The sequence below is a fragment of the Netta rufina genome (genome assembly GCF_964035555.1).
Source record: "Netta rufina genome assembly, chromosome: 2".
In the NCBI taxonomy this organism is placed as follows: domain Eukaryota; kingdom Metazoa; phylum Chordata; class Aves; order Anseriformes; family Anatidae; genus Netta; species Netta rufina.
This window is the reverse complement of record NC_140124.1, coordinates 46156334-46181505: the sequence shown is the minus strand read 5'-3', so window position 1 is coordinate 46181505 and position 25172 is coordinate 46156334. Positions and strand designations below refer to the sequence as shown.

Genomic DNA, 25172 nt, shown 5'->3' with positions numbered 1-25172 from the left:
ATCAGGGATGGACTTCTCAAGTCACACGTGCTGTGTAAGCAAGGAGCCAATTTCTGAATGATCTGAGCCAGCTTCAGGAGCCAAACTGATACAAGCCACTCGGATCCTATCTAGATAGGTGTAAGGAAAATCATCCTGCAATATGAAAACGTGTCCCAGCTACTCGCAAGATCTCGTTATCCTGGTGCAGGGGCTCAGTCAAGGACCACACTGCATCCATCCCCCTACATCCCAAACTAATGCATACAGTTCTAGTGAAACTGTGGTGATTTATAAGCAACACAAGTATCAGAGCTGCTCTTGGTTCACTCTTGTGTCTAAAAGGTTATAGTTTAAGCATACTTGACAGGTATACAAAACCAAGCGGAAAGCTTAAACTCAGTTTATTTTTAGTCATATAAGAGGCCTCTGTCTCTGGAGCACAAAAAGCTCCACCTTACCGTAGGCATTACATTGCATAAACAGAATGTGTTGATTTAAACTCCTCTAGAAACACAATGGTAAAGAACAGTTTAAAAATGAAAAGAAGCAATGGTTGCCAGAAGCAAAAGGGAAGAATCCACAGAAAAAAAAAAATAAAAATATTTCTTATTCCTTGGAGGCTATGACAAGCAACTTGTGGTAATTAAAAACAACTCTGAACTGTACAGTGTTGGCAACTGGGTAAGATGTTGTTTTCCAGCCAGAGGTAGAATTAATTACGCTGCTCTAGATTGTCTTTATTGACTTCTGCTATTTTTTCCTCATTAGTCAAAAAGAACTAACAAAACAACCTATTGGCTTTATTGCTGCATCTGCCTCTAAACAAAACTGCAGAAGGGAAACAAAATAATTTAAAGCAATATGGTACTGAAATCTAGCACCGAACTGTATGGTTACTTTACGGTTTATCTACATATGCTGCAGATGTGAGCAAAATGAATGAAGCCCTATGCAATTTATACACAGATTAAATCCGCGATAATTTATTCTTTTAATCCTCGCCACCAAACACCTCGGAGGAAGGCTGAGGGGCTCGGGCATCACCACAGCCCGGCCACCTCTGTGACAGGGACCGTGCTCTTGGGCAGCTCTCATGCCCGCACTGTGAAGGAGGCGGGCTGCTGTTGTTATAAAATGCAAAACTGAACTTAGAGCTTTTAATAACTGCCTGTCACTGCTGAAATTCATTTATTTATTATTATTTTCCCCTCAGAGGGCGCATTCTAATCGCAGCACCAGCGGTTACCGCGCTCGGCCCCGCCGCGGCTGCGCAGAGGGCGGCGCAGGCCCGGTGCCGCCCGCCCGCTCCCACCTCGCGCTAAGATGGCGGCGCCCAGGGCGGGAGGCGTTGGAGGCTGAGGGCGCGCGCAGGTAACCGTCCTCCGCCTCCCGCCGCCTCACGGCCCTAACGGCCGCCCAACGGCTCTAACGGCCGCCCGCCGCCCCCGGCTGCCCCTCGCCTTCTCCCGCTGCTGCCCCGGGTCCCTCCCGGCTGCGAGCAGGGTCCCCCTGGGCTCCTGCTCCCCGCTGCCCTGCCCGCCCCAGCCCCTGCTGCTCCCGCAGCGGTTCACGCCGCCCGGGGTCTTGCTGGGCAGCTGCAGGAGATAAAAGCAGGAGGGTGTGCGTTGATCTGATAGCTCAAGGCTGAGTCCCAGCCAACGACAGAAAATTGACGCTGTGCCTTGCTTGCAGGGTGAGGGGTGCGTAGTGGCCGGCACCAAGCAGTTCTCAGTGCCCTAATTTCATAAAGCCGCCTTTGCTTTTGCGTTGTTTGCGTCTTTTTAAAGGAAAGCCTTGTTCTTGGTCCCTGCCTTCAGCTGTCCAGCCTCGTGCTCCTTTCAAACTTCTGGAGCTTGGCATTCGTAGCTTGTAACCTGCTCCTCCTTTTCTTTGGGGCAGGGATGTCCGTAATGGGGACGAGGACACCGTTTTTGTCCTACTCCTGCACACACGCATGGAGAGGCAAAGCCATGTGATACCATATCATTTGGTTTCATCATCCTCAGCCCTACAGGGCATAACGTGTGACTTGTGTTTCATCTGCATCATCTGTTTGAGGGGGTCTGGGAGCAGGAAAGGGACTACAGATCTGTCTCATCCTGGTGCTTAAATGAGCTTTGCTCTAAGGCTGCGTGTCCCAGGCTGCAGCTCCTTTCCCGCTTGCATTTCCTGCTGTGACCCCACTTGTACAACAGGAGGTCACCTGGACCTGCCCAGGTGGTCTTGGTGTTGGCAAGCGGGCTCCTCTTGAGTTGTATGCAGGCAGGGGGGCTGGTCTGGGTCCTTTCTTTGTCTCTTGAATAAGCGATTCACGTGCGTATGTTTTAAAATACACATACTGTGATTCAGCAGTGCTGAAATTGGCCTACTGCAAGGAAGGAAAAAGCTCCTTTTGGTTACAAAATTGAAGTAAGAGGAAGAAGAAATAAGGAAATATTAAAAATAAGTAGAATAGGCAAGTACTAAAATGTTCTTGCTAATTTTGAGCTATGTGAATAACTATCACATCATGGAGGTGGAGAAAACTTCCGTTTAACTAAAGAGGGGACATAATTTAGGTGGAAAATAATTTTTACTGGTGATGTTATCAAATGAGGAATATATAAATAAAACTGTTCTTACACAAAACTTCTCTATACAGAGATTTTACTGATGTAACTCGTAAGAAAAATTATGAATCAGACTGAAATAGCTGGTTCAGTAAAATAGTGAAGTATATGGGCCAAAAGTCAGAAAAAAAATCCACAGAGGATAGGAAATATTGATGCAAGTAAACAAGCAAGATTTTAAAAGGAAATTGGGATGAGGATGGTGGGAGAATCTCAGAATAAGTATGGTTGCTGTTTTTTTTTTTTTAATAATATATTTCCTACTGAAGTAAATAAAATCTGGTAAAATCAGTAAATATCTTATTGAGACCAATCACGGACTAGCAGACTATTTGATCTTTCTCCCATCTGAGTATTTTTATTTTAGAATATCCATTCTGAAGCATTATCAGGGGTTCTTTTAACTGGATTTTTAATTGAAAGAGAACTGGATCTCTTTAGAACCAGTCTTCCGTGTCTTGTTAAATCATGCAGTATAAGTTTCTCGTGTAGCTCTTGCAGGAAACCATACTGACAAGGAAGCCCTTAGCAAAAAATTCAGTTTAGAATACATAGTTGCAATCTACTAATTATAGACATCCTCCCCCATCTCTTTTCAGTGATGACAAATTCAGTAGTTTTACAGAATAATTTCATCCAACTTCCTCTTCTGCATTGTTACTAACACCCTGTTAGCCCCCTTCTTTTCAGTCAACTGAGTTTCCTGAATCTTCAGTTGACTGATCCTGCTTCATGGGAGATTAAATGCAAGAATTTTATATTATTAGAAAAGAAATCTATCATAACATTTTTGTTGTATGAAAGAGCCACAGTTCGCACAGCTAAAAAATAAATGCTTGTGTAATTCAAACACATGGGAATAAAATGCAAATGGTACGGAACAGCAAAGTAATCTAAATCAAACTAAAATATTTTTCATAGTTACCAGGTTTCTGTATGATCATAATAATCTCTGAAATATTGTTATATGTTGTGGACTGAACTATATATTTTTATCTTTTTCAGAAGAGACATTACAGCAGTAAAAATGCAATCGGTTTGTCAGAGAGTTGGCACCTGCTCCATGTGTTTGAATAGACAACTAAATGGCTTCCTGGGATTAATTAAATGGCGGAGAAGACTGGTTCCTGCTTGTGTCAGAACTATTTACAGTGAGACGGGGAAATGGGAGAGAAGCTATGGGTTGGAGACAAGAAAAAGAGTGGAAAATTGGTGGTTCCCAAGGATAAAGGACCAGTTCTGCAGAATTTCCGAAACCGACGTAAGCATTTTGAGAAATTTGGAAAAAATGTCTGATATTTTTGTTTCCTCAAAATGAACTTAGTTCAAACATACTTAGTACCATTAACATATATTGATGAGATGTATATTGCATTTGAGGGGGATTTTTTTTATGTAATAGTAGATTATTAATATCAAATACTGCAATAGGTGGAAAAAACCTCAAGGAAAAATACGGTGATCAGCAAAGTATGAACTTGCAGATTTATTGAGTCTTCAAGTAATCAGTTATCTCTTCCAATTTTTATATCACATTCAGGAATTAATTATTTGAAGTATTAATTTTTTTTTTACATTCATAGCTTTTATAAGTAATTTTCTAAACAGCCTGTTCTCAGTGATTATGACAAAATCTATTAGGCTAGACAGTGTGATCATTAAAATCTATGTTAAGGGAAGATGATTTTTAAAAGTATTTTCTGTTTTACAACGTGTTAGGAATAATGGGTGAATTACAGGAAAAAAAAAATCCAATGCAATAAAAGATCTTAAAAACAACTGTGATCTTTGTCTCTGACTCAAATTTTTGCTTTCACGATTATGCTCACATAGCTATAAAAACATTTTTTTGGCTCCTTCTTATGTTTGCCTGTTTGCCTTGTTCCTAAAATGTTCCCCCTTTGCAACAAAAAAGTCACTACTATCAAGCTGTCAAAGAGAGAAAAGGGGCTTGCTCGTTCTGACAAAGAAAGCTGAGATGAGAATAGTACGTATGCATGTCTAGAAGGGAGAGCATTAACTTCAGCCTTTGTCTTTTTTGTAGGTGACAATACATGTATATGTAGATACATATATCATACGCATGCTAAATTCTAAATGGCATGTTAAAGTATATTTTGTTTTATCCTTACTACTGAAGCAAATTTAATACAATCTTTTATTAAGAGGCAAATTGCTTAGAGTGCTTCGGTGAAGTCTTCAGATTAATGTTTGTATTAGGCAAGCATGACAAACATGAAAAATAGTATTTGATAAATAGGAATACGGAGTATGGTTCAAAGTAGAAAGTCTATTTTTTCCCCACTATTACTGTAAGAAAAATAATGTAGCAGCTTATCAAAGTTATATCAAAGATGAATTCAATGTTAATCAAGATACGTTAGGAATAATTTTTGGGAGATACAATGTTTGATTTCCTCTTTGTAATTTTCATCAATTTATTCAGACCTAACCAAATGAAATTTTTACTTTCTTTTTTGTGTAAGATACTGCTTGTAAGATGACTTCATATCCAAGTGTACATACTGGATATTTGTACTTCAGTGGATGTTTGTGCTGATTCACTAACAAGCTCACTAACATAGCTCACTAGCAAGTGAGCTAATTTCTCAGGACGTTACTGCAGTTCAGCTGACAAAAATAAAAATTAAAAAAAAAATGGCCATGTGTGAGCTCCATGTTAATTGTAAATACAATGCAAAATGCTTATTTAAACTCTTGAGAGGATTGTTTTATCTGTTGTTTGATTTAGTTCATTGGACAGCTTAGGAGTGCATAGGTAATCAGTTACAGCTTCTGTGGTAGGAAATGTTGATTTAAGCTGCAGTTAATGTATCTTTAATTGAGTAAAAGTTGATTAAGAATGTAATTTTCGAGTGTCATGTAAATATCAGCAAAAATTGATGAGGTGGCAATAAGTCTGGTAAAGGATCTCTGTTTACAGACCCAAAGAATTAGATTCTAGAAATTTTATTAAGGTTCAGTCAGTTCCAGCAGAACCTCGGTTCTCTTCATGGTATTGTGTAGTTTGTAATGTGCACGTGTTTTTGTTCAAGTGAAATGCTAACTCGTGGCTAACGTTTTCTAAACATTCCTTTCTAGAAATCAAGACCAAAATTTTATGTGCTTTCTATGTTCCCATATCCTTCTGGAAAGCTTCACATGGGCCACATTCGTGTCTACACCATCAGTGACACAGTAGCTCGGTTCCAGAAAATGAGAGGGATGCAGGTAAGAAAAGATCTGCAGTAGAATGTTGCTGTTGGTTTTGTTTTCCTGTTTTAGTTGGTTTTGTTTGTTTGTTTGGTGTTTTAATGTAGTTGGTCAGGAAATTAGTGTTTTCCGAAATCAATGAAGGTGAAGGCGTGGTTGGAATACATGCTACAGATCCATAGCTGGATCTTTGAATGTTGCAATTTGAGACATTTTAAAAAGATGTGGTCTTCAGCACTCACTGTTGCTCTCTGACCTTTAGAAACAATCTCAAAAGGTATGGAGGATGCCGTATCAGCTACCTGAGTCTATTAGTAGTGTGTGGCACAGTACTGGGGAGAGGTGTGGGCCATGCCATTTCTACAAAAGAAGACTGAGGACCCAAATGCTATCTGTGTGGAAAGCTGGGGGAGAAAAAGCTGAAATGCTGTAGCCGGCAAGATACAACTGAGAAGCCTCAGAAGTCAACACCTTTCATCTCACCTGCTCCTGAGAACAGGTTGATGCCCTTTGTCAGACCCAGAGGGACATGTAGCTCCTCTGTGCCAGCTGGGAAGGGAACCCTTTATTGGGATTGCTGCAAGGCAGATGTACAAGGCCACATCATGTCGTGTATGTAACTGTAGGAGTTTCTGTGTCTTAGTGGCCTACCCCCTTGGCTTGCCTATTTCAGCCTCACTTACACATACAAAACTCTGACTTCTGAGGGTACAAATCTACGAGGGTATGAGGTAGGCTAAGACTAACTGCTTGTCACTTCTGTGTTCCTTTCTTTCCTGGTTTGCCCCATACCTCCCTGCATTCCTCCCTCACTCCCTTCTCTCTGTGCCATACGCGGATGAGAGCCTGGTCCCCACAGTCTACAGATGGGATCCTAATTGGTGCTTTACAGTAAAGACTGGCGGGTAAAATCTGAAGGATGCAACAAAGGTGTGGGAGGATCATGGCCTGAGTGACAAATGCATTAAGGGGAGAGAAATCATTTGAAAGGGGGAATATTTTGTTAAGAATCTGTGAAGCAGTGGGAAGGAGGAACATGGAAACAGGATACCCTATTTTGGAATAGGGAACAAAAGGGAAGAAATATCTGTAGGCAATGACCTCAGATGAGACTTGGAAATTGTCTCTAACGTACAAGAAGGAGAAGCTTGATAATAAAGGAATTGCAGCCTCAAAAGAATACAAATGAAAATGAAACAGAGAAACAAACGTTAGTGGCTGGTTGTGGTACTAAGTGCACTCTCCTTGCTACAAATGCAGAGATGTAGTGGTTCCTATGCTTGTCACCGTACATGAGACTCTAAAGGTGTTGTCACTGAATTATTCAGTGTGTTGCCTTTCCAAATACTATGTATTTTATGCCAGTGATGAACATGCCATGCACTGAATGTGTCCTGCTGTTTTACAGAAATTTCTCATTCTTTTAAAGTTACAGGAAAGAAAAATAATTAACATACACTATTAAAGAGTAAAAGAAAACCAATTTCTGTTTTAATAGCAATCTGACCTAACTCCTCTGACTGACTAGGATTTAGATCTCATATAAAAAAAGAGCCAAATAAGATCTTGAGACCTTAGAGTCTTGCTTGATGTCAAGACCACTGGCCGTGTCATTTCAGGATATGGGTAGCCTTTCTTCAGCAATGGTGCAGATATCCACTAAGTTTTTGTTCAGAAAGATGAAAAGATGCTTCCTCTTGTACTAGCTGAAATAAAGTGAAAATAATTGTGTACATGCAGTAGGATGCTGTAGGTGCTACCTTTCGGTTATAAGAGATGTAAGCACTGTAAGTAGAAATGTGGAGAAAATACAATGGCAAGAAAATAGCAGAGCCACTATAACAGCAGGAAAAACTTCAATTTATTAGTCATGCAAATTTCTCTACCAGTTAAATCAATATCAAGGAAAAAAATAAGTTATAAAGACTAATTTTATCAGCTTCTAGGTGTTTTCTCTAGATGTTGTCACAGTTGTCCAGTCTGTTAAAGATATCTTTATTGCGATAATTACAGGCTATGACATGATTATGTCTTACCATACACAACATTTATACACCCAATGCAAATGGTTTTCCCTCTACTCAGGGAATTACTGGAATTGTTCTGCACATAAGAAGAAAGAAAACTTCAAAATGATGCATACTAATATCTTTTTCCTAAAGTAATTTCATTGATTTTTATAGCTGGAAATTCAGTGTTAATATTGCATGTTTAAAAGTTCATGGAGTGTTTGTTTGTTTGTTTGTTTGTTTGTTTGTTTGTTTGTTTCCAAAATAAAAAAATCAAAGTGGGAGTGAATTTATTTCAGATATTTGAGACAAGTTTAGGATTAGATTTTTGAGTACTAATGTTGCTTAAACTTCGTTTCCATCATTTTCAAATGAAAAAAAGGCAGACTCATTGAAAACAATCTTATAAACTATATCTCCTAGGAAGTTGTGTAACTGTACTAGATGCAGTCCAGGAATATAAGAAAGCTGGAAGTTTTTTAAGCAATGAGGAATGATGAGCGGCTACTGTAAAAAAAATACAGGCAGAATCATTCAGACTCACAGTTCCCAGAGAATGATTATGACTAAAATGTATTATCTGTTGTCTAGCAAATAGAAAGGGAAAATATGAAGGAAGGAAGGTCATTTGTGCATTAGTGTATATGGTTGAGTAAGAGAATAATGCATGTTGAATAAGGTGGAAATGTTTTTTTTCATATAGAATGCCTTCATGAGAAAATTGTAAATTAGCTTCATATTGATTCAATCCAAACAGGCAAGGAATTGGCTTACTTGATGTAATAGTTAAGGAAGGGTAGACTTGAATGCCTTTGCAAAGAGATGAGAACTCCTTTAGTAAATTGGAACCATTCTTTGGAATGCATTCATGTAATCTGTTCGTGTTGGAGGTGGTTTGATGTCTTAGCTGGGAAGGGGATAAATCATTTGGATGTTGTTTTTTGTTTTTCAAAAATGAAAACATAAGTGTTTCATTTTCCTAGCAGGATAAAATTTGCTTTTCTTTCAATTAAAATATTCCAGAGAGCTAGTACTCCAGTCTGCTGGGATTTGCCAGAAAACCTGTACTTTGACAGCATTTTATGTGGGAAAACAATGTATTTATTTTTGCTCTTTTCCCCCTCGATTTTTGATATAAATATTGCTTCAACATAAAGTCATAGATGATGGTAGTGACAAATGACACTGAAAATGGGTGATCAAACAGACTACCTAATGAGCAGCAGCCTTCCCATGCAATGCACAAAGAGCTGGTTACTTATTAAGTGGTGTGCCGGGATGGGATTTAATGCAAGTGTGACATAGACCTTGATTCCAAGTAGAATTCTGATACATTTCCCTTTGTGCATTTACACATAATCTTAAACAATCTTTTTAGCAAGGTCGCAATAGGCAATCCGTCTTTCAAAGTAGTGATGAGTGAATGACTGATGAGCTTTGCAGTGTTTTCAGTAGGAGATGCAGGGATCTGTGTGGTGGTGCAGCACAGAGGTAATTGTGGAAGCTGTATTGATACGGGGCCAGCACATCGCATTGTGCCAGTGAGCGATGAAGTCTGTTTTACCCGAGGATCTGAGCATTGAAGCACTTCAGTGTGCTTCTGGGGGTCCAGCACTCCTGAAATACTAGTAGGCAGGGCGTGGAAAGCAAACTCCTTCGTGCACTTGGATTCAGTAACTAATTTGTGGAGTACACCTGTTACAAGGTGACTTGCTCACATTCTAATTTACTGAAGATGAACTCTGAAGACTTGGTGTAGGAACTCTGAACAGGATAGGTTACTTAGCATGAATGCGGTGAGCCAGTAGTTTATATATTTTAATTTACAATTTCATACCTATTAATAAACCAATCTGGAGCTAAAACATGGTTTTGTTTACTTGGAGTTTACGTACATATTGTGAATACAAATGCAAGAGTTCTGTAAGAACTTAATAGGTTTCCTATTCAATATTTAAGAGTGCCAAGTACAAATTACAGAGATAATCATGGTGATTTTCACCATGGCAGATATTTTCAGTCTGCCACTGAGCCAGGAAAGAGTATTTACCATTACTTTATTATGCTATCATTATCATGTCTTTGATAAATTCCAAAGTGGATAATTTGTGCCTTGCAGAGGACTGAGAATAATTCTCTTAGCAATCAGTAAACAGAGTGATTCAGTTCAATAGTTCCTATGATATCTTTTTAATAAAATTCTGAATTGAAATAGATACCACAGTGAGACTGTCATGTGAGTTATACAGAAATGAGAATGATCATCAGACGATTCTGGCAAAATTCTTGTGCAGTACACTACGACAAGATTTCTTCATTTATACTTAAAATTCTCATGATAGATGGAATTTGAATGTTTTCAGTGAAATTTCCACAATATCCTGAAATGACTTAAAGAGCATTTTCTTTTTATCCAGAACGTCTTTTTAAAATTGGATTCATTTTCATTAATTGCTTTCCTTTTCAGCAGTGAATCCTAATATTCTTGAAACTGCAGAAGTGAATGGTATCGAAGGGAGGCAGGTGTAATTAAAACTTCATCATGAATTCATTAGTAGGATATGTTATTTCAATGCATTCCCATTTTCCAGTCATCATTAGCTGGGATTCTGTGCCTTTCTTTGATGAGGATGTTGTGTCCATTGGCCAAATTATTTTCAGTGGTACAAATCAAGTGGAAAGTGTTACAGGTATCCTATGTGAATTGAATCTTACTTCAGTCTAGTTTTTCAGTAGCAAGTTCTGAAGGTGTTAATTAGTTCACTCTATTACATTTTGAAAGAAAGAGGGAGAAAATGAGATACTAGTTTAAATGCAATTAAGTTAGACAAGAAAGTGAGATGAAGCAGGCCAGAGACACCTTTGTTTTCTAAATGTTTGTGGACAGAATTTTTGTCGTCTTTTAAATCTTGCAAGAACGAGAAATGAATGAGAGCAGAGTTATTATGTCTTGATTAAAATCTGTGTGGGTTGATTATGTTTTAATTTGAAAATGCCTTATCAGAGTGCTAGGACGCAGCATTCTTGTTGCAGAGAATCACTGCAATAGTTCTTGCTGGAACTCTGCATACTGCTCAAATTCATGATTTTAATCTATCTCCAGGGGTGCCTTGTCTGATTTTTTTTTCCCCTGTTGTTTGCAGTGGTGGTTTTCAGCTGTTGTGTAGCAGTGTTTAATACCTAGTACAGTTAAAAGTCAATCTTGGCTGCATTCAGGTGGGGTTCTTGTTTTTACATGTCAGATTTTCAACATATTCAGTGCGGGCTAATTTTAAGTGGCAGTGGAAGGAGCAGCCCTACTGTCCTTTCCCCTCTGCAGCCACGCATCCTTCCCTGCTCACTTTTGTGTGCTTGTGTCTGACAGTTGTGAGATAAGTGCAGTGATGATGACGAGGAATTGCCTGTGGAGCCAGGGGTGTCTTCTGGAAGCTGAAACTTTCAACCACGGATCATCCATTTTATCAGCATTGGTGGTTAGGTCATGTCAAGTGTGGCAGGGCACGATAACCAGAGGCAGGAGCATAGACTTTGCTGCATTGATTCAAATGTTGATCTGTAGCTAGCCTTTTTGTTTTCATTTTTGTTCGTCTTCTCTTATCGCATGCTCTCTGAAATAAATGTATTTACAGGCATATTTAATGCTAATTCTCCTTGCTTTCTTAGAATTCAGAATGGGGCAATCTGGATGTAAGACAGATGTGTCAGCTCCCTGGTCATAGCTTTGAGACTTACTGAGCACTTCAGGAAAGCAAACAAGTTCTTTGCTTCTTTACAAACACTATGAAAAAAAGAAAAAAAAAACAACACTGAATTGTTTTTTCCAAGTTATGTTGATGGAGATGTAGAATTGAGTGTTACAAGATCATTGTCAACTTTGTGTTGCATAGTACTTACCGATCTCGCCCACTGATGTCAGCGTGATGGGCTGATTGTCACGGCGCTGAATAGATGAAAATCTCCGAAGAGGAAGAGCTGAGATCTCAGAAAGGAATTAATGGAGTTGCTATGCCTTCCTCTGCTAAGTCCCACTGTCGCATTAAGAGCTCTAGCCATCATTAAGGACAGGTATTTGACCAAGCTGATACAAATTCAGAGCCTGCAGTTGCAACTGTTATCCCTTTTAATAATCTTACTCGGTGTGGTAGTTACTGGGCGCTCTGTTCCCCACACACCAGTAAATCACTTCCTTGCTACTTCATGGTCCTGTGCAGAGTATAGTATGTTGAGTGACAGAAAATACACGATTCTGCCTGATCATGTGAATTTCTGAGGATTTTAAGCCCTGCAAATTGTGCTAAAGGCCGTGTGGTATTTTTAACCAGGAGGAGTGTACCTAACAGCTTCACTGTGAAGACCCCCTGGTGCCTGTGCCTAGCCAAGGGGAGAATTTCATACAGGGAAGGAGTGATTGCAGGAGCACACAGCTGCCTGTGGTGATAGTACTGGCTTCTGCTGCCTTAAAATGCTGTGAAGCCATAAGCTGCTTTCTTTTACCCAGTACAGACATCCTCATTCGTATGGAGGCCTCATCTCTTACAAGACATGTTCATTATTTGTTTTTCTTTTTCCTTGTGGCTTGTAGAAAATCTTGTCTGTACAGAGAAGTGATGCAGGGAAGAGCGGTCACTCTAGTGAGCAGAATTGATCCCTCAGTTGTAAAAGGTTCAAATGCTGCCGTCAGAAGCAATCAGGTCAGCATTCAAGAAAGTTGATGACTTTTTTCCCCTTTTCTTCTGCTCTTCTGTAATGCTGGAGGGAGCAGCCATGTTTTCTGCTAGTTAGAGTCTATACCCAAGCCATCAGAGAGCTACAAGAAATACCCTTTGGTCTTCAAAATTGATTTCTTCCTATTTTTACTTTCTTTTAAGCAGGGCAGTTGAACTGCTCCTTTATTCTTCGTGCCAACTTCTGACACGTTAGTAGTGTATTTTTTCCTTCTCTTCCACGTCTCTTGGGATTTTTGATGTTTGTCAGAACTATATTGTTAATCTCAGCCTTGTGTTTTATGTTGGCTAAGTAGGTTTAAGACGTAATGCCAAGTGCTGCATGGAGACCGTGGCATTTTAACCGTAGATACATAACACGCTTTCCAGCCAGAAGAAGCTGACCTATTGTTTAGACAATTGCATTTCACAGACCTTTCAGATCCATTCACGGTAGAGAAGTAAAAGAGACAATGAACTTGAAATCATTTTCTAAACCACTGTGCATGTTACATTCATCTCTATAGCAACTACATAAATAGATCTAGCCTGGAGATTAATTTGAGGATATTTTTAATGTCTCTTTAAATTCAGGTTTCTTGCTGCAACTTGAAGGAGTGTATTTCTTCAGCCCTTCAACTTGAGGAGTGCTATTGGTTGTTAAATTGAACTGTCGTTTGAATGTGATAAGTGAATACACTGTGCGATATTTTTAATATATATGCTAGAATTGGGAAGATCTGTGTGAGCAGATAACTCCTGCTAGCACTGATGGTACAGTGTTGAAATGTCTGCACATTAGCTGTCTGGAGCATCAGTCAGCCCTTTTGGGGAGTCTGTAGCCAAAAGTGAAGCTAGTCTTCCCACATCCTTATGCTCATGAGCATGAGAAATGAGATTGTGCCTTGCTTCTGGCTACGCATCCATACTCCAGAGATCTTCAGAAGTCAAATTTTACAAAAATTTGCCAAGAGTAATCTTTTTAATCTCACTTAATGTGCATCAGCTTGTAGTAAAAAGACATTTCTAGGGATGCAACCGTTTGCCTAAAGAAACAGGGTTTAAATAAGTGAAAATGTGGTCTACATAGGAAAAAAAACCACCTAGTTTATGTAATTATTTCTGTTCTTAGCCAGGTGGTGAGCACTAATAATGGTCAAAAAGAGCTGAGCTGCAGAAACTAATGTTTCACTTTGTCCTTACAAAATTCTGTAGAGATTTGTAGTTTCTGTAACGTTTTGTTGTTGTTGTTGTTTTTTTTCCCCCTCTGTTATACCAATGGTTTTGATTATGGTGGGAGTAGGGAAGGGAGAAGGACTGGGAAGAGGCATGCATCAGCAGGACATGCCAAGTAGTTTAGCCTCAAAATGAGTTTTTTTCCATTGAATGTTTGTAATGTGAGGAAGTGGGGAGTTTATATCCAAGTCTTACGTTTTCTGACACTGTGGTATGGGGAATAATCTGTCTGATAATGGGGAAAATTTCTAACATATAGCATTCCAATTTCTATTAGATTTATACATCAAAAATGTGGTGTGTGTGGACACTTGATATACTAGCTTGAGAGACAGTTGATCACTGGTTAATACATTTGGTTTTGTTGCTGCATCATCAGCATAATCATATACAGCAAGTTCAGTTCAGTATTAAAAATGAGAACGCTTAGGAGTCACATCTGTTAAATCCTCTTGCTTTTACACTGAGTTGATGCCGAAGGCACCTTTATAAACATGTCTATAAAATACTTCTTATGAAAGAATCCACTGAAGTCAGAAAATTGGAAGGTTGTGGCAAAGAATAATAAAAATAATTCAAACCAGAGACAGAAGAAGAACTTATGCTTCAGAGATAAGCACATATTTTTTCATGGAGTTAGCTTATGAGATTAGTAGTAGTTATTGCTAGGCTTGCTTTCTTACTGCTTTTTTGTTTACATGCTGCTAAAGAACGAGTTCTTTATATACATACATATTTTAAGGGGTATTGTTAAGCTTGTGTAACTTTAATCATAATAGGTTGGATTTATAGCACATTTGTAGGTGTAATAAATGGGATTGGTTTTATTAGGTACCTAATATGTAAGCATGCTTAATGACAGCATATTAAGTATTTGCCATTCTTACTTTGGTTATTCAACTTTTTTTTTTTGTATTTTTGCAGTGTAGATAGGTTATTTTTCTAAATAATTTCCATGTTTATATGAAAGATACATATTTCAACAAAAATTGTGTTATACTTCGTAGTAAACATTTTTTCACCTTTATTTGAGGTCCTCAAATACATTGTCTCAGTCTGCAAGTTGTATTTACAAATTACTTTTAAAGTAAAATTTGACTGAAACATCTTTTTCTCTTGTTTTTATCTGTCCAGTCAAAGATTATCACAGGGTATATTTCTTTTTTTCTCTTCAGAAAAAAAGGAAAAACTAGTTACACATCAGGTACAGTTATAAAACCCCTGGTTCAAATAATTTTGCTTGCTTTCTTCTTCTTCCTCTGTATGATGAATTTTGATTCTGCTTAGCAGTAGTATCAGTGGCCAATTTTAACCACCACAAAGGATTGATTTTTGTCATTGCTAACCCAGCGTTTAAATAGTCAGGAGAATTTATTACATGATACTTTAAGCTCCCTCTAACATCAAGTTGTAGATAGCAAGTATGTGTCATTAATTTTTGAAACAGACCTAGCCCTTGTGGACATGCTTTGAAAAGGTTCGATTCAGACAAAGCAAATGCTGAAATGCAAACCAGTGTTTGTTATTTTGACGTTTGTGTATTGCTGATGTCATTCCAGCAAGTTACGTAAGACTGTGTTTTCCACTTTTGCTGACAGGTGATAAATCCAATGGGATGGGATGCATTTGGTTTACCAGCAGAAAATGCTGCAGTTGAGCATGGTCTTCACCCTGCAAGCTGGACAGAAAGGTAATTTGTAATGAATAAAAGTGGTATGAATACCTCTCCTGTGGACCCCATAAACAAAGAAAACAGCACAAAATCAGTGTAGAAGAAAGACAATATGGAAAGAACGAGGGTTATTTGCTGATGTTTTGCGGAACTGTGCAGGTGGTTCAGTTTCATAAACTTAATCTCTCAAGATGATTTTCAGGGCTTCCCTAAAAGTGATGTTCCCCAAACACCCCGTTGGGTGAGTAAGAAATAAATCAGAGTTCTCTTAACATGAGATAGATCTTAGCCTAGAATATGCACTTGAGAATGAACAATGTGGCTATGATTACTGGCAATTTTCAGTACCATGAGGAAAAGGAGGAAGAGCATTTTTCATTTAAGGCTGGGTGTTTGAAAGCGATAAACAGCCATTCTTGCTGAGGGTTTTGGTGAAAAGTTAGGGCTTTAGGCCTCAGAATTGGGTTTTGTGTTCTTCTAACATGGCTTATAATGAGTAGAAAGTTACATAAGTAAACATTAATTTCTACACATGACTCAGAAACCAGTCTTCTAAGTAATCTTCTGTTCTGGGAGCAATAATCTAGCTGTGGTATCTTTTTGGACCTTGTTGTGGTTTAACCCAACAGGCATCTAAACGCTACACAGCTGTTTGCTCACTCTTCCACCACAGAGGGATGGTGGGAAAAGTGAAAGGAGAAGTTTAAGAACTTGTGGCTTGAGATACTGACAGTTTAGTAAGAAAAAAATAAAAAGGAAAGAAAAATAAATAAAAAAAGAATGCACACAGCAAGTGATGCACAATGCCACTGCTCACCAGCTGGTGACTGATGCCCAGCTATACGCCGCGCAGTGTGCCCAAGTACCCTAAGGTACCCTTAGGCTGCACTTGCAGGAGGCCAGTAGCACCTTCCAGGGATGCTGCAGGTTGCCAGGCCCGGTTCCGCAGCTGGCAGGCATTCTCTGCTGCCAGGCTTTTAGGAGACTTTTGCTGTCAGCCTTTTTTCCACTCGGGCTACGTCACCATGTGTCTGATCTCGTTCCCAACACCTTCCCACTCCCGTGTAAACTTCCCATCCCCCAAATGACTTCTCACCCCACATCTCACTCACAGACCCGCCACCCACAGCCATTCCCCATCAGGAGCAGACATCCCCAAATCAATTCATGGCGGGGACAGCAGGGGAGGGCTGTGTCCAGCCCCCTTCCCCCCCCCAGTTAACCGATGCGGGAAGAAGTGCAGGCAGAGGCTGTGCAGGGTGGAAGAGTGGTAATTTATTCTTCCTGGGGGAATCGTGGCTGCCACCCCCAGCCCGTCCCCAGGTGAGGCCCGGCCGCCTGCTCAGGCGGGGGGCCCGGCCTGCCGGCCCGCGTGGTCCCCGTGTCCCGGCTCCTCCTGCCGCACCCTGTGCAGCCAGGATGTGTCCCCGACGTCGGCGTCCTGCGGGGAGCGTGGCAGTCTGCGCCCGACCTGCCCCGCGTGCCAGGAGAAGCTTCTCTCAAGGCTGCGCTCCGTGGAGGGGCTGCGCGCCCTGCGCCGGGGCGAGACGCTGCGGGAGCGGTAGATGGAGGGGCTCCTCTGCCCCTGCCCCCGCTGCTGCTGCTGCCGCCGCCCCAGCCGCGCGTTCCGCTGGAATCTTCCGCGGGGTCTTCGGGCCAGGCGCACGACTGCTACGATGGGCCCGCGGCACATCGGGCAGGTGTTTCTTGCCTCCGCCCAGAGGTGGATGCACTCCAGGCAAAAGGAGTGCCTGCAGGGGTCCACACGAGCTGCGCTGGACAGCGCGCCCAGGCAGATGGGGCACATCTCGTCCCCGGGGGCCTCCTCGGGCTGCTCCTGCCGCCGGCTCATGGTTCCTGCAGCTTCCGCGACGTGGAACCGGTCGTCCTGTGGGGGAGGCTGCCCTGGTGCTGGGCGCTCAGCAGCTGCCCGGGGTCTTCAGCACCTCGATCGCCTCGCGGGTTGCAGGCAGGTCCTCAACGCCTCACGTGTCACCAGGAGGACAACTACAGAGAGAAGCAGGAAGAAAATGTTGTATCAGCAAGCAGACATTAGCTTTCTAGGTTCTACCAAGTTGTCTAGAGTACTGTAGCTGTCAGCAGTCTGTGTATGGATTGCAAACATTGCTACTAGAATGGCAAATATGCTTATGATCGGTTATACTTAGCAAGACAACGCTGACTAGGCCAGTTGAGGTACTTGGATGTCTATAGGTGTGAGAGCATTACCGAAGGCCCTTGATGGCTTGCGCGCAACAATGGCTTCGCGTATGCCTATAGCACTAGCTCCGCCTCTCTCTCTCCTTCCAGCCGTGAAGACTCGAGCTCTCGCCTACCAACAGCCGGACTGGCCGCAGGCGCCCCGCGCAGGGCATTTATAGGCAGCCCCCTTCTGTGAGGCCACAGGTGACATCACAAAGGTTTCGGGGTACCCCTGATGGCAGCACTGACTTGATGGGAGTCTCAGATATTTCAAGTGACACGTTATTCTTGATACCTCAGTGCCCACTCCTTGGCCCAGTCCTGGATTCTACCTCTTCCAAGATGGCTTTTCTTCATTAGCCTGATACCGCTCTCTGCTTGGCTCCTGTCAGCAAGGAGCAGCCATCTCAAGTCTCACAATGCTCAGGTGACCTCTGTCAGTGCTGCCCTCAGGGACACCCCAGACCCTGCTGATGTCACCTCTGGCCTCACAGAAGGGGGCTGCCTATAAAAGCCCTGCGCAGGGCACCTGCGGCCAGTCCGGCTGGTGGTAGGCGAGAGCTCGAGTCTCCACGGCTGGAAGGAGAGAGAGAGGCGGAGCTATTGCTATAGGCATACGCGAAGCCATTGTTGTTGCACGCAAGACATCAAGGGCCTTCGGTAATGCTCTCACACCTATAGACATCCCCGTGCCTCATCTGGCCTAAGCCTAGTCTGTGTTTGCAATCCATATACACACTGCTGACAGCTACAGCACTCTAGACAACTTGGTAGAACCTAGAAAGCGAATGTCTGCTTGCTGATACAATATTTTCTTCCTGCTTCTCTCTGCAGTAGTCCTCCTGGTGGCACGCGAGGTGTTGAGGTCCTGCCGGCGACCCGCGAGACATCGAGGTGCTGAAGACCCCGGGCAGCTGCTGAGCGCCCAGCACCAGGGCAGCCTCCCCCACAGGACGACCGGTTCCACGTCGCGGAAGCTGCAGGAACCATGAGCCGGCGGCAGGAGCAGCCCGAGGAGGCCCCCGGGGACGAGATGTGCCCCATCTGCCTGGGCCCGCTGTCCAGCGCAGCTCGCGTGGACCCCTGCAGGCACTCCTTTTGCCTGGAGTGCATCCACGTCTGGGCGGAGGCAAGAAACACCTGCCCGATGTGCCGCGGGCCCATCGTAGCAGTCGTGCGCCTGGCCCGAAGACCCCGCGGAAGATTCCAGCGGAACGCGCGGCTGGGGCGGCGGCAGCAGCAGCAGCGGGGGCAGGGGCAGAGGAGCCCCTCCATCTACCGCTCCCGCAGCGTCTCGCCCCGGCGCAGGGCGCGCAGCCCCTCCACGGAGCGCAGCCTTGAGAGAAGCTTCTCCTGGCACGCGGGGCAGGTCGGGCGCAGACTGCCACGCTCCCCGCAGGACGCCGACGTCGGGGACACATCCTGGCTGCACAGGGTGCGGCAGGAGGAGCCGGGACACGGGGACCACGCGGGCCGGCAGGCCGGGCCCCCCGCCTGAGCAGGCGGCCGGGCCTCACCTGGGGACGGGCTGGGGGTGGCAGCCACGATTCCCCCAGGAAGAATAAATTACCACTCTTCCACCCTGCAAAGCCTCTGCCTGCACTTCTTCCTGCATCGGTTTTACTGGGGGGGTTAGGGGGGGGCTGGACACAGCCCTCCCCTGCTGTCCCCGCCATGAATTGGTTTGGGGATGTCTGCTCCTGATGGGGAATGGCTGTGGGTGGCGGGTCTGTGAGTGAGATGTGGGGTGAGAAGTCATTTGGGGGATGGGAAGTCAACATGGGAGTGGGAAGGTGTTGGGAACGGGAGCAGACACATGGTGACGTAGCCCGAGTGGAAAAAAGGCTGACAGCAAAAGTCTCCTAAAAGCCTGGCAGCAGAGAATGCCTGCCAGCTGCGGAACCGGGCCTGGCAACCTGCAGCATCCCTGGAAGGTGCTGCTGGCCTCCTGCAAGTGCAGCCTAAGGGTACCTAGGAACCAGAGGCTGTCTCCAGGTGCCACCAGCAAGGGCAAAAGCAGGGAACTACAAGAGCAATGGGCTGTCTGGGAAGGAGGAACGGCTCTGGGAAAGGCGCCATTCCCAGAGACTAGGAAGCATCGGTGTCTATCGCTCGTCTCAGGTGAAACACAGAAATTAGCAGCAGCTTTTGGCTGCTCTGAGGAGGTGGTGTTCTCTGCTCTCTTCTGTCTCTCTTGATGGAAAAAGGACTCCTTCTCGACCCTAAATGGAGCGCCTCTCCCCCTCAGAACTTCCTGTGCTGCACAAATTGTTCTTGCCTACATGACATCCTAAATCCAGTGAACCTGTGCTGGGGATTCCTGGCTGACTCTGAACTCTGATGGGAGCCTCACGTCTTTGCAGTGACGCTTTGTTCTTGATTCCTTGGGGCCCACCCTCGGGCCCACTCCTGGGTTCGGTCTCTTCCAAGATGGCTTTTCTTAATTAGCCCGACACCTCTCTCCATGCTTGCCTTGAATCACAGAATATTGCCCAGTGGTGGTTTGTGGCCATGTGTAATAACGAGAACTTTTCAGCAAAGAAAGCCTCCGTGTATTGCAGCACCCTACCAACTCCCACTTGCCGTCTCTCCACACCCTCAGGCAGGGGGGCATCCCTGAAAGGCTCAACCCTTTGGAAGGTCACGGCATGAACTTTGTTGTTGTCAGAAGCGGGATTCTGTAAAACGTGCACTCCGGGATGCTTTTGAGGAGATGGTAGAAGAACACTGGGAGGTGCACGAGGCTGTCCTGGTTTCAGCTGGGACAGAGTTTGTTGTCTTCCCAGTAGCTGGTATGGAGCTGGGTTCTGGATTTCGGATGACAGTGATGCTGACAACACACCGATCTTTTAGTTGTCGCAGAGCACTGCTTACACAGATGTTGCAGGAAGCACGGCCGAAAGCACGACAGACACCAGTAGAGTCAGATCGTGCTCCATTTTATTGCCCGAATAGCCTAACTTTTATAGTGAACTTAACAGGGGCGGACAGTGTTTCACACAAGATTCTTGGTCAAAAGCACTCAGACAAACAACTACAAGAAAACAACCCCACCTGCAAGAAAACAACCCCCTTGTGATTAGCAGTCACATAGACCTTGTCCTTGAAGCCAGCTACTGGTAAGAATATTTTTCTGAATTCCTCAATTGGGCGATGTGGGAACACTGTCATGGGAACTTCTCATAGTTGCCCTGGTAGCTTGGTTTGCTCAGCTACAGCAAGCCATGGGATTTTTGCTGTTTCAAGAAATCCCTCAACACACAGAGCCAAGGCCGTTCCAGCTGCCCACACCGCCCTGCCAGCCAGGAGGCTGCGGGTGCACCAGGAGCTGGGAGGGGACGCAGCCAGGACAGTGTGGTGGTTTTACCGTGCTGGGCAGCTAAACCCCACAACCGCTCTCTCACTCCCCCTCCTTTAGATGAGGAGGGGGAGAAGTAAAGCAAAGAACAGCTCACGGGTTGAGATAAGGATAATTTAATTAAAGGGAAATAATTATAATAATTAAATAAAGACTACCATGAACTAAACAATTTAACTAAGGGGAAATAAAAGGGAAAGGGGAAAAAGGGAGGAAAACAAACAAACAAAATAAATGAAAGCTATATGGAAGTGCAGAGGAAAGAAATTACTCTCTACTTCCCACAAATGAGCGATGATTGACCACGTCCTTGAAGCAAGGCCTCAACGCACGCAGCCGGTATTCAAGAGGAGGACCGACGTCTTCTCAACGAGAGCCCACCCCTCCCCTCTTCTTCCTGTTTCCACCTTTTATTGCTGAGTGTGACACCACATGGTATGGAATATTCCTTTGATTGGTTTAGGTCAGCTGCCCTAGTGATGTTTCTCTCCTCACTTTTTGCCCACCCCCTAGGAGGGTTAGAGAAAGGCCCAATGCTGTGCCACTGCTGCTCAGCAGTAGACGCAACACTGGTGTGATAACACTGCTGTTCCAGCTACAAGTACAGAGTACGGCACTGTATGGGCTGCTGCCGGGAAAGTTAACATTCCAGCCAGACCCAGTACAGACAGCTGGCCCAAACTGGCCAGAGCCATGTCCCATACCCTATGGGGTCGTGCTGAAGACTGGGACTGAGCAGGTTGGTCAGAGTGTGGCTGCCACCGCGCGGGGTCTGTCTGGGCATCATCACTCAGTGGGCAGCGAGCAATTGCATTGTGCGTCACTGTGCATTCATCCTGGAGGAGAGAAGGCTCGGCGGGATCGTAGCAGTGCCTAGACATCCCCAAAGGGAGGATGCAAAGAAGACGGAGCCAGGCTCTTGTCAGCGGTGCCCAGTGGCCGTACAGCTCTAGGTGGCCCTGCTTCAGCAGGGGGTTGGAGCAGATGACCTCCAAAGGTCCCTTCCATCCCCAGCCCTTCTGGGAGCCTCCTTCTGGGTAAAAAACAGGGCCCTTTTATAGCACTGACACAGAAGATGGCGTAGGATGCCACCACGTAACAAGGGAGGTACTGCTCAATTCTATCTTCCACCTGAGACAGCCAAGAGGTTGCGGTGCTCCTGATTTTCTCTAAACAATCCTAGGTTTCTCGTGCATATTCCCACTGTCCCTGGCCAATTGCCACCTTCCCAGGTGGAAAGTTGTTCCTCAGTTTCTTGATGTGTCCTCATCAATGGTGGAACGCAAAAAGCGGTGTCACTTTCCAAGACTCCTTCCTTTGGGAGAATTAGGAAGTAGGTATTCTTTATGAACAACACTGGGTATGTGGGGGATAATTCCACCCAACACGTACAGCTAAGCAAGACAAGGAGTACTTATTTATGGTACGGGGATATCCATATTTATGCAATTCACAAGAAAAGGCAGGATTATGCTAATGGTTTCTCAGAACTAATTATCACAGAATTTTCACAGAATCACAGAATTTTCTAGGTTGGAAGAGACCTCAAGGTCATCGAGTCCAACCTCCGACCTAACGCTAACAGCCCTCCACTAAACCATATCCCTAAGCTCTACATCTAAACGTCTTTTGAAGACTTCCAGGGATGGTGACTCCACCACTTCCCTGGGCAGCCTGTTCCAATGTCTAACAACCCTTTCAGTGAAGAAGTTCTTCCTAACATCTAATCTAAAACTCCCCTGGCTCAACTTAAGCCCATTCCCCCTCGTCCTGTCACCAGGCACGTGGGAGAACAGGCCAACCCCCACCTCGCTACAGCCTCCCTTGAGGTACCTATAGAGAGCGATAAGGTCACCCCTGAGCCTCCTCTTCTCCAGGCTGAACAAGCCCAGCTCCCTCAGCCGCTCCTCGTAGGACTTGTTCTCCAGGCCCCTCACCAGCTTCGTCGCCCTTCTCTGGACCCACTCAAGCACCTCAATGTCCTTCTTGTAGCGAGGGACCCAAAACTGAACACAGTACTCGAGGTGCGGCCTCACCAGAGCTGAGTACAGGGGGACGATCACCTCCCTAGCCCTGCTGGTCACGCTGTTCCTGATACAAGCCAGGATGCCGTTGGCCTTCTTGGCCACCTGAGCACACTGCTGGCTCATATTCAGCCGACTATCCACCATCACTCCCAGGTCCTTCTCTGCCTGGCAGCTCTCCAACCACTCATCTCCCAGCCTGTAGCTCTGCTTGGGGTTATTGCGCCCCAGGTGCAGGACCCGGCACTTGGCCTTGTTGAACTTCATGCAGTTGACCTCAGCCCATCGGTGCAGCCTATCCAGATCCTCCTGCAGAGCTTTCCTACCCTCAAGCAGATCGACACACGCACCTAACTTGGTGTCATCTGCGAACTCACTGAGGGTGCACTCGATGCCCTCGTCCAGATCATCGATGAAGATATTAAAGAGGACCGGCCCCAGCACCGAGCCCTGGGGGACGCCACTAGTGACTGGCCTCCAACTGGACTTGGCTCCATTCACCACGACTCTTTGGGCCCGGCTATCCAGCCAGTTTCTAACCCAACGAAGCGTGCACCAGTCCAAGCCAAGAGCAGCCAGTTTCTTGAGGAGAATGCTGTGGGAGACGGTGTCAAAAGCCTTGCTGAAGTCAAGGTAGACCACATCCACAGCCTTTCCCTCATCCACCCAGCGCGTCACTCTGTCATAGAAGGAGATCAGGTTCGTCAGGCATGACCTGCCTTTCATAAAGCCATGCTGACTGGGCCTGATCGCCTGCTTCCCCTGCAAGTGCTGCATGATGACTCTCAGGAGGATCTGCTCCATGAGCTTTCCTGGCACTGAGGTCAAACTGACAGGCCTGTAGTTTCCCGGGTCTGCCCTCCGGCCCTTCTTGTAGATGGGCGTCACATTTGCTAGCCGCCAGTCGATTGCGACCTCCCCCCATAGCCAGGACTGTTGATAAATGATGGACAGTGGCTTGGCCAGCTCCTCTGCCAGTTCCCTCAGTACCCTTGGGTGGATCCCATCCGGCCCCATCGACTTGTGCACATCTAAGTGCCGTAGCAGGTCACCAACCAGTTCTTCATGGATAATGAGGGCCACATCCTGCTCCCCATCCCCTTCCACCAGCTCAGGGTACTGAGTATCCAGAGAACATCCGGTATTGCCGCTAAAGACTGAGGCAAAGAAGGCATTGAGCACCTCCGCCTTTTCCTCATCTCTTGTAACTAAGTTTCCCCCCGCATCCAGTAAAGGATGGAGATTCTCCTTAGTCCTCCTTTTTGTGTTGATGTATTTATAGAAACGTTTTTTGTTATCTTTAACGGCAGTAGCCAGATTGAGCTCCAGATGAGCTTTGGCCTTCCTAATTTTGTCCCTCCTGCTGTTGCAGGTCAGGTAACCTCTGGTGGTTGCACTTCGGGGCTTTCTGATGAAGGCTCATCGTCTTCTTCATCTCGTACTTCTCTTCTTTCTGTTTTGCGCATGCTCAGTCATTGTTTAACTGCTTCAGCACTTTCAGTCTTTGAAAAACTCAGCTAACTTAATTAAGTTCTACTTTGGGCACCATGTTCCTTCTTCAGCCTGGGTTTTGTGCATAGAGCTCAATCTTCTTATCACATGAGGCCGATACAACAACCGAGCAATTTCAACTTTTGGGCTGCTCCTGTCCCCTACACCTTCGCACTCCCATGTTGACTTCCCATCCCCCAAATGACTTCTCACCCCACATCTCACTCACGGACCCGCCACCCACAGCCATTCCCCATCAGGAGCAGACATCCCCAAACCAATTCATGGCGGGGACAGCAGGGGAGGGCTGTGTCAAGCCCCCTTCCCCCCCCCCCAACCCCCCTCTTGCTGAGCGATGCGGGAAGAAGTGCAGGCAGAGGCTGTGCAGGGTGGAAGAGTGGTAATTTATTCTTCCTGGGGGAATCGTGGCTGCCACCCCCAGCCCGTCCCCAGGTGAGGCCCGGCCGCCTGCTCAGGCGGGGGGCCCGGCCTGCCGGCCCGCGTGGTCCCCGTGTCCCGGCTCCTCCTGCCGCACCCTGTGCAGCCAGGATGTGTCCCCGACGTCGGCGTCCTGCGGGGAGCGTGGCAGTCTGCGCCCGACCTGCCCCGCGTGCCAGGAGAAGCTTCTCTCAAGTCTGCGCTCCGTGGAGGGGCTGCGCGCCCTGCGCCGGGG

The 25172-nt window shown here is 45.0% G+C and overlaps 1 protein-coding gene across 1 annotated transcript in view; it reads left to right on the top strand.

The window, feature by feature from the left end:
- Positions 1 to 1280: 1280 nt before the first annotated feature.
- LARS2 (leucyl-tRNA synthetase 2, mitochondrial) overlaps positions 1281 to 25172 on the top strand; it is a 101916-nt gene continuing 78024 nt past the window's right edge. Inside the window, exons 1-4 of the mRNA XM_084282791.1 lie at positions 1281 to 1353; positions 3597 to 3852; positions 5694 to 5822; positions 15351 to 15442. Coding sequence (XP_084138917.1) covers positions 3619 to 3852; positions 5694 to 5822; positions 15351 to 15442 — 455 coding nt within the window. The 5' untranslated portion in view covers positions 1281 to 1353; positions 3597 to 3618. The remainder of the gene's footprint in view (positions 1354 to 3596; positions 3853 to 5693; positions 5823 to 15350; positions 15443 to 25172) is intronic.